We start from the raw sequence: 17,000 nt of genomic DNA on the forward strand, positions 1-17,000 counted from the left end.
TTTGGAATCAGATGATCTTGTCTGACTTCAGATCTATCACCAATATGAGGTCTATCAATATCCAATTTATAGCAGTATCTATAAAAAGCTCATTAAGCTTTGACTGGGCAATCTAGTCTTGATTTAATAACATCAAAATATATCACAATTTAATAAATACCCTTTTAATTCTAATCCAGGAGTTAATTACCTTTGGTGTTCAATGTATGTCCCATAGTTCCCCACTGAAACAGTTTCATTTTATCTTTGAACCATTACTTCTTGTTATATTCAGCTTTACTAGACTGAAAACTGTGCTAGACCTAAACAACGGAGATTATTGAAAGATGTTGTCTTTGCTTAAAATAATTTTTGTTACCATTTTGGACAGACCTTCAAATGTCCTTTAAAATACTAGGCATCAGAACTCAGTATAGTTATGATGACTAGGAAATTAAAAAAATTTTTCTTCTGTCAGTTTATACATTCATTTGTATGAATGTTCTATCACATAAAAGAGCTTCTTCATATCTGTGAATCCTGCTTGAAATACCTCCTTTAAAAGCCATAATTCTTCACATTGTGAGCATGACTTTTCTTAAACTGTGAGAAAATTTTACTTATTATTATACCCCTTTCAATTTCTTCAGACTCTTCATCTTGTAGGGATAATTGCAGGAGTCCATTAACTGGTTTATCCTTGACTCTGAAGCTAAATCCCTGTGTTTTACCTTGAACTTTACAATTCTTGCTACCTTCAAACCAAATCAAATCAAGAAACAAATTGTTTCAAGAAAGCAACATTTTTCTCCTCTCTTCTCCAAGTAGGCTATTCTATTCTTGTCCAATTAATTAACTGTTTGCTAACAAACCGATGTGGCCTTTCAGCTTGCATGGCACCCAAATGCATGCAGCACTCATTTGCTTACTTGTACTTGGTGGAGAGGCCTCACAACCATCCAGAGCATTGTGTTTGGTCCCTCAGGAAAGATTTAGTACTCTGAACAGAAGTTTATGTGCTTGAGTATAGACTTTAGAATATATTGGATGTACTCTTTAGACATGTATAATTGGATGCTGAAATCTATAATTAAGTGTAGTCTCATTTATTATATAGAACCAAAATTTCAGAGAACAGACCTCAATTCTGAGTGTAATTTCTTCCATGGCATGATAAAAATGCCTGGTTTTTTTTTTTTTTTCTTTCTGAAGTTTTTTTTAAAGTTTCTATGACAATAAGAGATAAGATTTCCTAACACTTCTGAAAATTGGGATCTAGTTGATATTTTCAGTTTGGCAATGAGGCATTGCTGTGGAATCACATACTAACAAGTAGTACTGCTGTATTAAAAACAATGTGTCAGATCTCTCCCAAAATAATTACAATTGCTATGTAATAAAACTATTCATTTACTGTATCTTTCATAATGTTTTATGCTTCAATAAAAAAGACACCATAGATGCTCAAGTGGTAACACCATCCCATGAATATGAAATTGAGAAAACCATGAGGTACCACAAAAATCACTATGAGGTTGTGAGTCTTGGCATCGCTGCTCTGCCATACGTAATAGGTCGTTACATAAAAGCTCTTCCTGCTTTGCTATTGTAAAATCTTTTTAATGTAGACAAAGTGTACCATTTTATTTATCAATGTATGCAGACTTTTATGTGAAAGTAAGTGAGGGATGTGAGTTAGTGAATAGACCTCAGTCAAATTGTTTCATAATACTTTGAGAAGGAAAATCAACTTAGCTGGTGACCTTTAGAAGCTATAACGTCATGTTTGCTTTCTAAATCACATAATGTTGAATATTGTAAATGTTGCCAAGCACCATATATTAAAGTAAAAGAAGTACAGATATGTCTACATTGTACTGCACTGCAGCAGAGAGATAACAGTTTGCTTAAATGAGTTCATTCCAGTATTGGGAACAGCTTAACTGTAGCAAAACATAGCAGTGAGCTTTCCTCTGGTTATTACTGTGCAGATGGTAGCATATGTAGTCTTCTGGGAATTGCAGTGCCAAAAGATAGCAGATACTTTCACATGACATTCGCTAGAAAACTTCCAATGGTATTTGGCTGTGGTTAGACATCCTCTCTTATATGTTGCAGAAAATATTAGGAGCATGACTGCTCTCTTAGCAGCTTAGCACTGACGCTGTGCTGAAAGTGACCACTGCTGCTAAACTGCTGTCAGAATAAATTGTGTTGGAGCTTTGTTATCCATTCTGGGCCAGATCGGCTTTGTTAACCTCAAATACTAATTTCTCTGTTTAAGCTAATCACCAAATACTAATTTCACTATTAAAGCTAATCAATCAGGCTGATTTTTCATGAAGGGGTCAATAGCAAACAGACAGTGAGTGAAAACGTTTTTCCTGTTGTTATGTTTTTCAGTACAAACCTGGGTATAAATAAAGTTGAACTAGTATACTCAAATCTGGTTCCTCTGCCAACAGAAGCTTTGGTGATTAGTTGCTCTTATGCCACATCCATCATAGGTGGAGTTTGCAATTTAATTAAATTGAAATAATTAAGCTGAAAAATCATTGTTTAGATTGGACCTTTTACAAAAATTTTTTTAACTTCACGGCATTTTCTGCTGACAATGAGGATAAAGAAAATTTGCCTTGAGGATATATGTATGTATGTATATATATATATATATATATATATATATATATATATATATATGCAGGTTGTATATATATATATATATATATATATATATGCAGGGGAAAAACATTGAAACCAAGAAGTTTGCACATTTTGAGGAAATACAATAATCTTAAGAGACTACATATGAAAACATTTAGGTTTTTACTATATGTGAGGAAAAAATTCTGTATGAGTTGTTATTGAAACCTTAATTAGAAGATTCTGCATAGTGGGTTAGGAAAATAATCTGGTTTTAGTTCTAAGCTGCCTCTGCAATCAGTAGCTTGAAAGGCTGTTGCACCCTCTTGAGTAACTGTGCAGCAGTGGAAATTGGAGGGATAAGAAGGATGCATCCGTCTGTTTTTCCCTATCGCCTGGTACATGCTGTGCCCTGATCTCCTGATCTGCACAAGGTATTCATTCACTGTGTGCCCTTCACCACTATGCTCATCACATTTCCAACACTGTGTATTGATCACACTGTGGACGTTGACAGTGGAACTGGTGTGTCACTTAATTCCATTGGCACTGTACATTCTGTGACTAAAGGGAGATGGACAGATGATGTGCTACTATGCACAAATTATAATGGGATTTTAAGGTGTTATGAATTTCTTTCTGTAAAATTAATAATAATAGGAGATACAGGGTGTTTTCATATGTCTACACATTGGCTTTATTTATTTCCATTTTTTCATATTTTCACTACACTGCAGGGACATCCACTACAGAGCAATAATATTCATCCAGACGTTGAAGAGAGTGTCGTGATTAATTTGTTGAATGGATTAATGTAAACATTCAGATTTAAAATTAGTAAGATTTTTTGACATCTATTTGTGGTAGATCTTGTAGGCAGTAATATACCTTGTACCACTAATGATTGATGTTTCTTTGAGCATCTATCAAATGCCAACTTGAGATCAAATATTTTGGTCAAGGAGTTCTGTCAGGATACACACAGGACTATACATCATGGTAGAGAGGAAAAGATACTTACCTGTTTTCTTCCTAAATATGAAGGGGTTCATTTAAAAAATGAGAAATATGTTGAGGATGAGCAAGCTGACTGATGTACATAGCTAACTTAAGTATGTAGTAGATATATTCTGTTAAAACTGCCTTCAAAGTACAGAGTTCTCTAAACTATTTTTACATCCTAGGCTGGTCTATAGATATATTTCATTGTTTTCCCAAATTTAATTGATTAAGTCAAACAATATTATCATGGCAGGTTATATTCCATTCTCACCTACACCAGTGTGACATTAAAACGAGTGGCATGCAGTGGTATACCAAAAATTATTGTCTCACTAATTTTATTTTACCTTCCATCTTCTGTATTTGAGCAGAAAGAATGATATATAGTCAGGAAGATTAAATACATTTAGGTTATCTCCTCGTATGCTAAGGTTGCCTACTGTTCTGTTGCAGGAATTTTATGATTTGGTGTCTGAACTGTTTAAAATCACAATAACGTAATATTTTTTCTTGATACTCTAGGCAACTATACTGATTATTGTTTTTTATTGGATGCCTTTTCCTTTAGTTATTATAATAATTTTGTAATAATATTTGGCCAAAGAACCACAGAATGCCAGTGGAAATTAAAATAGAATGCAATAGTTTGATAAACTTAATAAATATAGGTCAGTGTGAATTTGTAAAATGATGAAGTTCTATGCAGAATTATTAAAATCTGTATATTACTGAAATCATCACTTGAAGACCTTTCCAAAAGTGCCAGGAACAATATTATCTGTGTATTTTTAACCTTTATACAGACAGCAGGAGCACTGTCAACTGAATTTGCATCTCGTAGCAGGAACCAACACCATTGCCTACTGCATAATGAAGAATCAGAATAACAATAAGTTACCTTGTCAGATGAAATTTTTTTATTTTCAAACTATACAGAGCAAGTAATTTTATCATTAACAATTCAGTAGGTACTTAACAGATTTGTTAAGATCATTTTTAATTGTGGGTTTTGAGCACGTGTTGATAATCCTATGCCTATTTTCAAAAGCATGAAACATTCCCTATGACAAGGACAACACACTTTGTGTAAGCCAGTATATTCATGCTTTTGGTAAAAAAATGCATCCTGAACTTGCCATAGTAAACCATTGATATTCTTCTGATTTATTTAATAATTTTCAGATCATGATAAGACATTACATTTGTTAAAATATCCACATAATTCTCCTACAAAACTATTCCTACAAAGCAATAAAAATGTGTGTGGAAGAAAGTCTGATTGGACTAAACTTATATGGAAAGCCAGGTTTGTAGGAAGATACAATAGATGCTGTTAATATATTGAGATAGGCTTTAAGACAAATAAAAGATTATGTACTAAAATAATTACCCAATTTTTGAGCTTTTAATAAGCAGTACTTTTCCAGCTATGAACTATGCAACAGACAGATTGCTTACAAAAACAGAACAAGATTATCAAATACCCTAAAATATGTTTTTCATTTACTGAACTCTTTTTCTCCTGCAAAATTTATTGAAGCTTTAAAAAAAGCTGGTCAAACAATTTGCCTTCTCCCACTTCACACTGAACCAGGAAGGGTCCATCCTGATGCAAAATTGGTCCAGAATCCACAGTGTTGTGTATCACAGCTAGTATTCATAATGTCACAGAGATTATACCCATATATTCCAAGAAAAGATTACTCAGTGAACCCATCATATTTGCAAACAAAGAGAGGACTGGCAGGAAGTGTACTGACTTAATCGAAAAATCATTTAATTTCCACTGATTTCCTATTGACTTTAATAGAATTTGAATTTATTTTCTCTGGAAAGGTGTACATGTAGAAGAGCCCAAGCATGTAACTTCCCAGTGGACACATTTCCATGTAAGCCACACAGAAGGTTTAGTTTCGTTTTAAGTAAGCATTTGGAAGGTTAAGTTTATGTCATTAGTATCACTTATCCTTCTACACATTATTCTGTATGGCAGCATTGAAACCCCTGCACGGTGCATGACATGTTAGTATTAATCTGCTAATGTGTGAAATAGAATATTCGTATCTAACTGCTTTAGATTCTCTGCTTTTGTTGCTCCTTTTCAAATGCTTGAAAGTATGGTAAAAGACACGAAAGTTTCAGGTTCAAATAGCTTGAAAATAAATCTATATTTATGCTAAAACATCTATGTTTCTGTCAAGCAATATTTGGACTGCTACATACCACTTATTTTGTATTGCCTCTCAGGAGGGAATCATCCTGGGAGCTATTATCCCTATGTCAGAATTGTCTGCACGTTCTGTACAGCTGTACAGGGCAGTATAATGCCTGATAGAGATATTTTAGAACAACTGACAAAATGTGTCTGCTGCAAAAGTATGCTGAAAATTATTTGTAACTGCTTAAAAAATCTCAAACTTTTACGTGGATTATGGTACAAATATTACTGAGGGTATGTGATAATCAGGAATGATCATCATGATAGCACTGTCTAAAAAGATCATGAATTGCATGGAACTTCAACAAGTATTTTAGACTTCATTTAATTACAGCAAGTAATGATTATTAATAATTCATTCAAAGCAATCTGATAAATTCTGACTGACGACAATGGGAAACATTTTGCATCATTATTTCTGCAATACAAATCTATATCTTTGACATTATTTGTGGGTTTTTATCACCAGTTGTGTTCTAAATCAAAAAGCTTCCATATTCTCTGTTAGGAAGGAGTACCTCAGTATATAAGAACATGAATATACTGTAGTAATATGTTGATTATTATTTCACCAGTTGTAGATAGGGGTACTAAAGCTGAATAGAAGGCTCTGTAATCAAAGAGGAATAGTATTAAATATGTAAACCACAGATCATACACTCTGATATTGAAGATAAAGAGGCATAAAATAAAAGAACAAAGTTGATACTATATGTATTGTCTATTTGTTCATTTGTTTGTGATTTATGGATATAGAACAAAGAGTTTCCTAGTAAAAAATGCTTATGTACCTACATGTAGTGACTCTGAAATCTGTACCTTGAGGACAAAGAAAGGTCGCCAATCTCTCCAACTCCTAGTTCTTTGTCAAAAATGGACACAGTTAATGAGGTTTGTTTGGTACAGCACAAATTCTCAGACACAGATAGAGATCCTTTCAATGGAAACAAATTTGTTTGGCTTTACCAGGTTACTTAGCGATTAATAATAGCCTTGAGATGCAGGTCAGAAAGGTCATCATCCCCGCTTGCCAACACAATCTAAAATGTGCAGCTACTCTGGCTCTGCAGGCTTTGAGGCCCCAGAATGCTATGCATAAAGTAAAACAAGCTATTTTCCAACTTCTTTTTTCATATTAATAAGCAATTTTCAAGAGAAGGGTGGCAAAATGGGGGCCATGCCACTCTAAGTAATTCATTTATTTTGCAATTTAATCTTATGTTGGAAAAAAATTACACTGCTGCAAAAGCATAGCATGGTGATTTTTAAACGTCAGTGTGCTTTATAAGTAACCTTGTATGAAATATTGTATTAGCAGCCTTTAACAGTAAACTGCAACAATATTTTCAGAGATTCAAAAACACCTGTGTACCTTTTCTGATCTGTATTTCCTTTAAATTCTATTTTTCTTTTACAGTTGAAATAAAATGTTTAATTACTTAATATTTTATGTATTTTAATTGATAAAATCATGAAAGATAGCATGAAAAGAAATATAACTTCTACACTGCAACTTGTATTTAAGAATGTGATTTCAAAGTCTTCATATTTATAAACCAATTATTGCTCTTTCATATATTTTGGTGAACTAATTTAATGATAATTTAAATATTAAGAGTAAGGCTGAGTCACAATCTTAAAAAAACACTTTTGGGAGCAATATGCCTTTTCCATGCGCTTATTCATATCAGCAAACTTACCCATGTGCATATTTTGACATGATTTCATCCATGTCCTCACAGTGTCTTATTTGGTACTCATTGAAACAACTGAGACTATTGATGTAGACCTCTCTATACAATCTGTTTTGCAGGAATATTTGAATTATGAATGTTTAGTTATGTGAATAATGTTTTTTCCTTTTTTAAAATTTTATTGCATATACACATACTAGAAAACATAAAGACTAGAATTTACTCACCTAATTAAATTTTTAGCAATCTAAATGCTTGACTGAATATGCTTGGTTTCTTTGGCACACAGGTTAATTTGAACTAGTCATTTTGTAATAACAAAATTAAGAAATGTTAATCAAACTAATCTTATTTAACTGGGTCAAAAAATTCTATACACATGCACTGTGCACAATAGCATAGAATTTTGTTTCTTATAGAACATTAATTCACTCTACTGTTTGCATAATTTATGGCGAGCCTGGCTCTGTGGAAAAAAACACATTGATTTGGAAATCTATGCCCATTTTCTGTTCAAGTTTTCCAGTAAACATTCAGTTGAAATCATGAGTTTTCTCCATTCTTTGAAACCTGGTGTTAGATGTAGTTCCATATTTCTTTTATGATGAAAGGTTTTTCTGCACAGACTCACACGTTTAGATGGCTCTGTGTGTTTGCATACCTCTGTTGTGCAGTGCTTCATTAAGCGGTTCAGGTCCTGGTTCTTGAGGTGGCCTCTACAGCTCTCATCAAACCAGAGTAGAAATGGCCCGTGCAAGGACCCAATGCCATGGAAACTCCTCCCAAGGACAACGTATGCATGAAAGGTTCCCATCCTGTTTTCCTCTGTGCCTATTTTCTCAGCCTTACTCAAAGATCCAGAAGTGAATATCATCTCCTATTCCATATCTGCTATCCTCTCTTATTCCATAAAATCTCCCCTGTCTGCAGATCAGGAGGTGTTGCAAGGCACTAGCTGAAACATAAGTGAACAACCTGTATTTTTATTATAATAGCTTCCACTTAGAGAAATTCAGAGTAAAATGACACTTAAAGGCAGATGAAAGGACTTAGATGAATACTATTTTATCAAGCTGTATATTATTTTATATGTATATATGTATTACATATGTATATATGTATTTTATCAATGTGAACCTATATACTGCTCCTAATTTTGATATTTTTAATCCTGTTTCTTCTTAGTTATATCCATGTAATATCCTACTGCTGTGGAACTGAAAGAACAGTAATTTTACATTCCTGTGGTGTCAGTATATTGCCAATGTATAAGAACAAAACACTGTGAAGCTATGAAAGGGTTAAAGTAAAATAAAAGACTAGCATGTCTTTTGTTGTTGTAATATAGTTAGCAGACTTATTTTATTACAGGCGTGAACTTCAAGAGCACGCAGAAATGAAGGAAAATGAAGAGAAAATGAAAGACCTGGAAAAGAAAGAAAAGGAAAAGAAATACCAAGCCCAAAAGATGCATTACCTCCTTAGCACTGAGCAGGTTGGTAGACTTGTCCCTGACAGCTCATGCAAACCACTTGGGCCCCAGACTGACAGAGATAAACTAGCAGGCTGAATGGGACATGACTTGTTGAAAAGATATCACAGAGACACTACTTCGAGTTCAATTTAGTGCTTTTCTATAGGCAAGAGCAGGTACCATGACTATTCTGTGACAGTAGCTCATAGAGGCAACATCAGCACTGCTGGCAGAAAGAGTCCAAGTCAGCAGTTTGATCTGCCACTGTGATAACACAACATGAAGGGCATAACCTCGCTTTAAAAACTCATTTTGACTGGCTTATTGTTGTGTTGTTGCACTTGTCAAGAACTAACAAGTTATTAAGCTGAGAAGGGATTTCATTTTTGCCCCCTTTTTAATTGAGCTAATGCTTAGGTTGGTGCAGTGTTCTGCTTGTTTTTAGGAGAGATTGTAAATGTGGGTTTTCAGTTAAAGCTTTTTTTAGAACTTCCTGAATCAGCTTATTTAGCATGATTGTTTTCACTCAAAAATGCCTAATACATCTTAAATATTTATTATTAATTAATTTTGTATCAGTATTACTGGTATATTATTCCAAACTTTCTTATGGCAGCTACTTTAAACAGACAGGTAAACATGCCAGTAGCTGTATCTTACATAAATTTGATATGATTGGTAAAGCTTGTGGGTTTGCCTTTTTTTTAGTCTCCTCTTGTAAACTTTTATAAAAAAAATAAAAGGATTTTGTCTCCATAAGTGTTTGGTGGCTGACTGGTCTTTGTGCAGAAATGGAATTAATGTGAAATATTAGTATGAACTAAATGCTTGCTTTTTTGAAGTCGTTAATCACAATCTGTGTTTAAGAACTGCTAATCCTAAAGAATGCAGGAAAAAATACTATTACATTTAATGACAAAATATTTAATCTTCCCTTCTGTTTGGGAATTATTTGTGATATATCTTGTAGATAGAAATGTGGTTTGATTAACTGGAACTCAGTTATGAAAACTTGATGTGTAAATTATGTTTAAGTATTTTTTTTAAGCATAGTATAATATAAGTAAAAAATAGCATAAAAAGTTTTCTCAATGGCTATTAGACAAGGAAGCTAGTTAATGACTTGGATTAGCTCATTATAATATTTTTTTCCCATGTGGATCTAGGATATTAAGAATCATCTGCACAGTGTTTTACATTGTTTTAAACTATAGAAAATTGGGAATTCCTGTTTTGAACAGTGCAATTTATATAAACACATGCATTTAATATACTTACCTGGAGCACAAAAGTTGTCAGGTTGGAGACATGGAGTGACTTGTGCTCTAGTAAGATTTTAGTAAGCTCAGTTCACCTCCAATGATACAGGCTTTGCAAGCTGTAACACTTAATGGCAAGTAGTTCCCCATTTCAGCTATGGAGAACTGCTTGTAGAGGGTAGCAGTAACTGTTGTGTTCTGATGAGTTTTGGTTACTAATTTTACAGAATTAGAATTTAGCTAGCAGTGTTTTTAGATAGCAGAACAAGAAAAAATCTTGGTTTTACTTGCTCAGATTGTTTGTGACTACTGAGACTCAGAGCCCACAGAAGTTTTTCTTTATGAGAGAACTGAGCTCCAAGAGCTGTCTTTCTTTGCAGGTAGTATTTCAAAACATAAGTAAATGTAAATCAATGCAAAACCTACAGACAACTTGAAAACCATCAAAGATATATTTGAAGTTTACTTACTGTGAGTTCTGTATTCCGCAAGTCCACACAGTTGTAGAATTTGGTATCTTGGTAAGATACAGGGCAAATGATTTCCATGCAGAATTTACTGGTTTGATATTTTGTGCCTGACATTTCAGTCTCTAAATGTCTGGTCTTCTGACCTGGCTACAGCTACATCTTGCTGTTTTCAAAGAACAGTTAACTGGATTACTGAGCAAGGACCATTCATGTCTCAGTAGAAACAGGCAGCAAAAGTCAACATTTTTGAGTGAGTTTAGAAAACATATAATTTGTAAGGAGGATACGTAGCAAATAAAAAGAGGACATTAATGAGCTGGATTTATTGTAGAGTCATGCATTACCTAAAGCCCAGTAAGTTACAGAGATGACCTCCCAAAGTTTGGTTCTCTTCCCCATCCTGCCATACGCACTGAAATTCAGTGATGGAGCTGAACCACCTTGTGTATCAAGGCTGCAGGTGTTCAGGCAGGTTATATGGACAGCATTGAAAAATCTCTATTTGCAATAATTGTTTCAAATGTGTCCTATGGTTTGGAATGTTTTTGTTTTAATACAGGGAAAATGGGCGAGAAAAGGATGTTTACTTATTAACAGAAAAGAATTAAGGAGTTGTTGCTCCTCAATTTTTATTAAGAAAGGCATGTCAATTTTCATTCTTCTCTCCCAAGCTGAAGCCCACAACATCTCAGAAACATCTCAGAAGTGTGTTTATATTTCTATGTATCTATATATCTATCTATGTCTATATCTTTATCTATAAACTGGGTGTGCCCATTCCTAATTGCTAACATTGTTTTACTTTCAAGAGGTAAAGCTGAAGAATGTGTCAGGAATGTACAGGAAGGTCTGGTATGGATGTAATAGCATGGCCTATAATTAATTTAGTGTTTAGTCCTTTTCATGAATTAACTTGTATTTCAAGCATTTATTTCTTTCCTAAACTGTTACTTTATAAAGAAAAACCACTGTCTGGTTGCTTAGTGCAAGAGACTCCTATGTAAAATACAGCAAGGAATAATTCTATGTGCTGGCAACTTTGTGACTTCCAAACCAAATTCAGTTTTAAAAATAGGATTCTCTGTATTTCAGGTTTTAAAATTTTTATAAAACACAATCTTTGTCTTAAGTGATTTTTTTACCTTATTGGGCTGATAAATTTTGACTTTATGATGAACATAATAAAAATTATATATTTAACAAGTATTTCTCTTAGTTAAGAATATTTCTTATAATTTCCTGTTGGTAGCAAAATTTGTTTTCATCATTTTTACCTGTTTTATCATGAACTGAATTGTGATTTCTTATTGAGACATGAAACTCAAAAAAATTTTTTCTAATGAGTCCAGAATCACAGTATCCTATTTCCACTACAGTGGTAATGACCTTTTTTTTCCCCCCCAAATTATCATTAATAAATAAACTACTTATTAAATGTGGTTTTCCATTATAAACATGTTTACCTATGCAGATTATGATTCTATATCCCTGTAGTTCCTTTTTCTATATTAACATCCTTCACTATAATTGAACAGGTTCTTACTTCTGTCTTTGTCTTATTTTCAAGGCCAACATTTGTAGTGAGGGCCATCCCCTGCCAAGTGCTGACAAATGACCTTTAAAGTCAACAGTGGAGAAAAGCACTGAATATATTCATGGTGCTTAGCAGAAATGGGGATGAAGAGCCCACTTGTGTTGAAATATGTGGTTGCATGATTCCTGTCATTGGTATTTGCAGCCTTTCAAGAAATTTTGTAGTTGGTTTTTGTCTTACAATGGTGATGAGAGTTAGGAGTATGACAGTCTAAATCTGGAGATCCAGTATCAAGCTAGAATGCAGACCTGTGTTGTTTTCAGTATTTGCTGACAGAGCAAGCAGCAATGCTGAAGTGATTCTGTGAGTGGGAGCAGGTGCAGCAGCACCTGCAAGTCCACAGTGGGATGGAGAGCAGAAACCAGTGGTAACCGAAATATGGAGCAGAAGTGGTGTCCTGTAAATTATTGAGTTCAGGAGAAGAGCCCTGTGGAAACAGTGTTCCAAGTGCCACATCTGAAAAGGTCTTCTGCTATTACATTTTCTCCTGTCACTGAGGAGAGGATTGGAGAATCAGCAGAGCAACAGATTTTTCCCCTTTATAGTTTTTTACTGTAGAGCAAACAGTACTGGGTGAGGTAAAAGAGAGTTTTAGATTCTCTTTTCTCCATTTCTTCTGTTTCTAAACAGATAAACACAATTACTTTTTGTCACACAAAATAAATGTACAACTAGTCCAGGAAGCCAAATTTCTTTTGATCTGCAAAATCTTGAGAGCTTTGTCACACAATTGAACAGCATGTACATTGTTAATAGTGGGATGTTAATTGTGGGATATGCCTCACTTAAGCTTATCATTGCTATGGCTGTTGGACTGAGTTGCAGCCTCTCTTCTAAAGCTGGACTTCCTGCTCTGTGATAAATCATGCTGAGAGTAGATGAGCTAATGCTGCTCCTCCGTTCTCTGGGAGCTTCTGTTCTATCTGAATTATTTAACTATTGAGACCTTAGAAAATTAATCATGCTGTTATGTGTGTATGTCTACTCTTCACTTTTGTATAGCATCTTCTTTCTGTTAGCCCCTAATTAGAAGACTTGACTAAGTCAGAATTAAGGCTTCTCTGCCAAGCATCCTATCTTTGGCAGTGGCCAACAGCATGGCCTAGGGTAGAGAAATAAAATGGAGCAATGGGGCAATATAATTACCGTCAAGAATACTCTCTCAGTTTCCAGCAAACAGTAGTTGAAGGACTTGTAGTTCTTAGCTGTGCAACTTTCTATTTTTGTAATATTTAGATGCTCATTTTTTGCCTTCATATTCCTTCAATTCCTGCCTCTCTTAATACCCAGAGAAGGAATAACCTACACAGGGAGAGTGGGCTAAGAGATCTGGCACTAACACTAGCTCTCAAGCTGTGCTTCCTTGGAAGATCAGCTTCCCTCATTCCCCTTGCAGTGTTGTTTTGCTCATGCATGTTCATTTCACAGCTTTGCTGTCTCTGATATTCCATCACAGGAGAATATGCAACTGTGAAGTGGTCTATTCTTTCTCCACAATTTCATCTGGTTCTGGGGATTGCCTCTGCCACTCTGAGCAACACTGAAGTCCACCATTTTTCAGCCCTCTTTAGCAAGGTGACAGTTTTTCCTGATGTCCTTGGGCAGTTTGTGAACAGATGCTGCTCATAAGATCCTGGTAATTTAGACCTGCAAGGGAAGAACAAAGTCCATGTGTAATATAGGCCCTTTTCATTGTAGAAGTTTTAGAAACTATGGCAGTCCTTTTAGCAACAAGACACGAGTTCTCTTATTGGATCACAGCAGTTTGGTTTTCAGTGCTTGCTTGAGTCTGTCACCATCTGTCTGTTGAGTCAAGGCTAGTATGTGGCTGATATTGGCCCACATTTATTCCCATTGAAATAATGCTTTGTAAAGAATTACTTGTAAGGATATTGTAGTTGGTGCTGTAAAATGTGAAAGTATTTTGAATAGAACTAGTCTTGACTGAGATGATCCTTTCCAGGGATATATAAATATGTGAGAAAGTAACCCTTTAATAGGTTAGCATTATAGAAAACATTAAAGAAAAGGCCCAAAACCACACATTAACAATAATGTTCTGTGAGGGGGAAGGAAATGTTTGCTATGAGTTACTCTCAAGTGAGTAACAGTGAAAAGTTCTAATATCAGCAACGAGAACCAAGATTTTCCATTTTTACTCTCTCTGTGTACCTCCATAAGCAATTCCATTTTAGCTGAATGAGAACCATCTAGCAAACTTCTCTGTATTCTCTATTAGGGCTTTTGAAGATAAAGGAAGTAAAAACCTCTGTCGTTTCTAAGAACAGTTTCATTTTGATTCTCTGTATTCATTTATTGTAGATCTCAAAATATCACTTCTATCAATTGTTTCCATATTTATTTATAATTTTTCCATATTTATTTAGCATTTGTCAGTTCCTAGAGTAAAATATTTTAAATTAAAATTCTATTCAATGCTAAAGTAGTGTTATATTCAATTTTTCCTGTCTAGAGAGGTGGCAATTTATAAATATTACACTGACTGCCTTTGTCCCCTTTTCACATTACTGGAAATAAGGAGTTAATTCTGTTGAAGTTGCTGCACTTATGCAGGTCTAAATGTCTAATGTTCTAAGTGAAAAAGAAAAAAGGCCACAAAATCCTTCCTGAAGCAGGTTAATGAATATTCAGGAGACACAACTGATTAATATGCCTCTAACCTAATGTGCTGTCCTGTAAGAACTTGAAAAACAATTGGTCTAAAATGACACTGTTTGACATCCACTCTGTCTCTGGACAGCTGGCAGTTTTATTCTTATAAAGGTGAGGACTCAGTGGATAAAGCCCTAACCTTTGATCTTCAGATCCACAGTTTAAGAGACAAGGCTGCAAGTTTGGTCATTTGAGCTTAGTCCTGAGTGAACAGTCCACATCACAAAATAATTATACATAATTTGTTACTATTGGCAGTGTCTGTTCAGGGAAGGCCAAGGACTGATCTAGCATGAAGAATGAATTAGCTCTTACCTTGTACATTTTATTTCCTCCCTTTTTACTGTTGTAATTTTATTATCCTGTCTCTAAAATATTCAGGGGATGAAATTATCATTCATTATAAGTATTAATACCTCTTGAAGATGAACTAAAATAGTAAATTTATTTTTTTTATTCTAGGTGCCCCAATCAATGAACATCCCCACCTATCCATGGGTGTTTAATATCCACTCATTGTTTCTCTGCCAAGTAGTCAGATGTTTCTGAGTATTTTCCAAAGCTTGTACCATGAAAAATCCTCTTTAAATTAAAGAGAAGAGGGTGAGATTTCTTAGTTCTCAGGCAGGCTTGCAGCTACATTTAAATTTGACTTGTATGTGAAGCACTTCATGCTGCAGTGTTCTGTTTTTATAAAATATGGTATCCAAAGGGTTCACAATTTGCATTACATCCTTCTGACAGTACTTGTGACAAGTATGTTTGATCAGCAAGCTTTCCACATGTATTCACTTCCCATTGGAAGCCAGATGTACCAGTCTATTTACAGGCATTCACTCTAGGAAAATCATTCCAATCTTGTGCCTCATGAGGCACTGTCCACACCATCTCAGATCACTTGAAAGGGATCTCAGTTCATGTTGTTTAATTTTCTGCTGTTTTGCTGTTTCTGTCAGAAAGAAGGACAAAATAAGGGAAACTGAAAGAAGCCAGTAACTGAGCGTTTGTGATTCTGAAAGATGTTGTACCTGAACGCCAGCTCGATATTCCAGAAATGACCTTTAAGTGATTTGCAAAACTCAAAAATCTCTGGTTCTCTTTGAATCTGAGTCCAGCTCTTGCCCTTTGGGATAACTAATCTTGAGGACACAGAGCTATAATTCTGCTACTCAACACACTATCATGTGATGTAAAGAAGAGGGAAAGAGCTGAAAGCCAAAATACACCTTCAGAATCTATTTGGGGCACCTACTGCCAAAATAATTTAGTGACAAACCTCACAGCTCCATAGATTTTCCAGTTTTGCTCATATTTTTTTCAATCAGACATTTTTGTTCTCTAGGAAATGGTGGTTATCTCCCAAGGGAAGATAAGTACAGTCAAAGCCAAAACTAAGATTGTAAGCGTGGTGATCTTCATGCCCAGAAATGTGTAACTGTAGTTAGAGGATGGAAGAAGTGCTATCTTCTGACACCATAACCTGTTTCGTATGCAAAATGTGTGGATGTGAACTATTTCAGATGTGTTTCTTCCCGGTGTCAGTAAACAGCACTTCCCTCCCATTCACTCTTCTCTGAAGTCTCAGCCTAGCCCAAGTGGTAAGTGAAAGTATTTCTAACAGAAATCAATAATTTCTCCTTTCGGCCCACCACCTAGAAAACAAGATACTCGCTTCCTATTCCTTAAAGAAAGTAAGTGAATGAACTTTTAAGCGTTGTCTGTGACAGTATTGTAAACTCTATTTTCCCTGCTATAAAATAATTTCAGTTTTTTTGATAACTGGTTAACTGTTCAAAGAAATGAAAGTTTACACAAAAAATTCCCAGAGCTTCTTCTAAATAGCTTGTTACTAGCCATATCACACAAAGCTTGATATTATAGCACAGTGATATCTCTGTATCTACTATGTATTATAACATTGAGCATTTCAGCCTTTGTAATTTAAAAATCCTCTAGCTAGAAGGTCCCTGCATTTAAATGGTCTTTTTTGGCAT

The 17,000-nt window shown here is 34.7% G+C and overlaps 1 protein-coding gene across 1 annotated transcript in view; it reads left to right on the plus strand.

Annotated features, from left to right (window-relative positions):
• SPATA17 (spermatogenesis associated 17) overlaps positions 1 to 17,000 on the plus strand; it is an 85,556-nt gene that overhangs the window by 25,697 nt on the left and 42,859 nt on the right. Inside the window, exon 6 of the mRNA XM_041426721.1 lies at positions 8,908 to 9,031. Within this exon, the coding sequence (XP_041282655.1) occupies positions 8,908 to 9,031 (124 nt within the window). The remainder of the gene's footprint in view (positions 1 to 8,907; positions 9,032 to 17,000) is intronic.

Source organism: Onychostruthus taczanowskii, unplaced genomic scaffold, assembly GCF_017590055.1.
Source record: "Onychostruthus taczanowskii isolate IOZ18803 unplaced genomic scaffold, ASM1759005v1 scaffold93, whole genome shotgun sequence".
Taxonomy (NCBI): Eukaryota; Metazoa; Chordata; class Aves; order Passeriformes; family Passeridae; genus Onychostruthus; species Onychostruthus taczanowskii.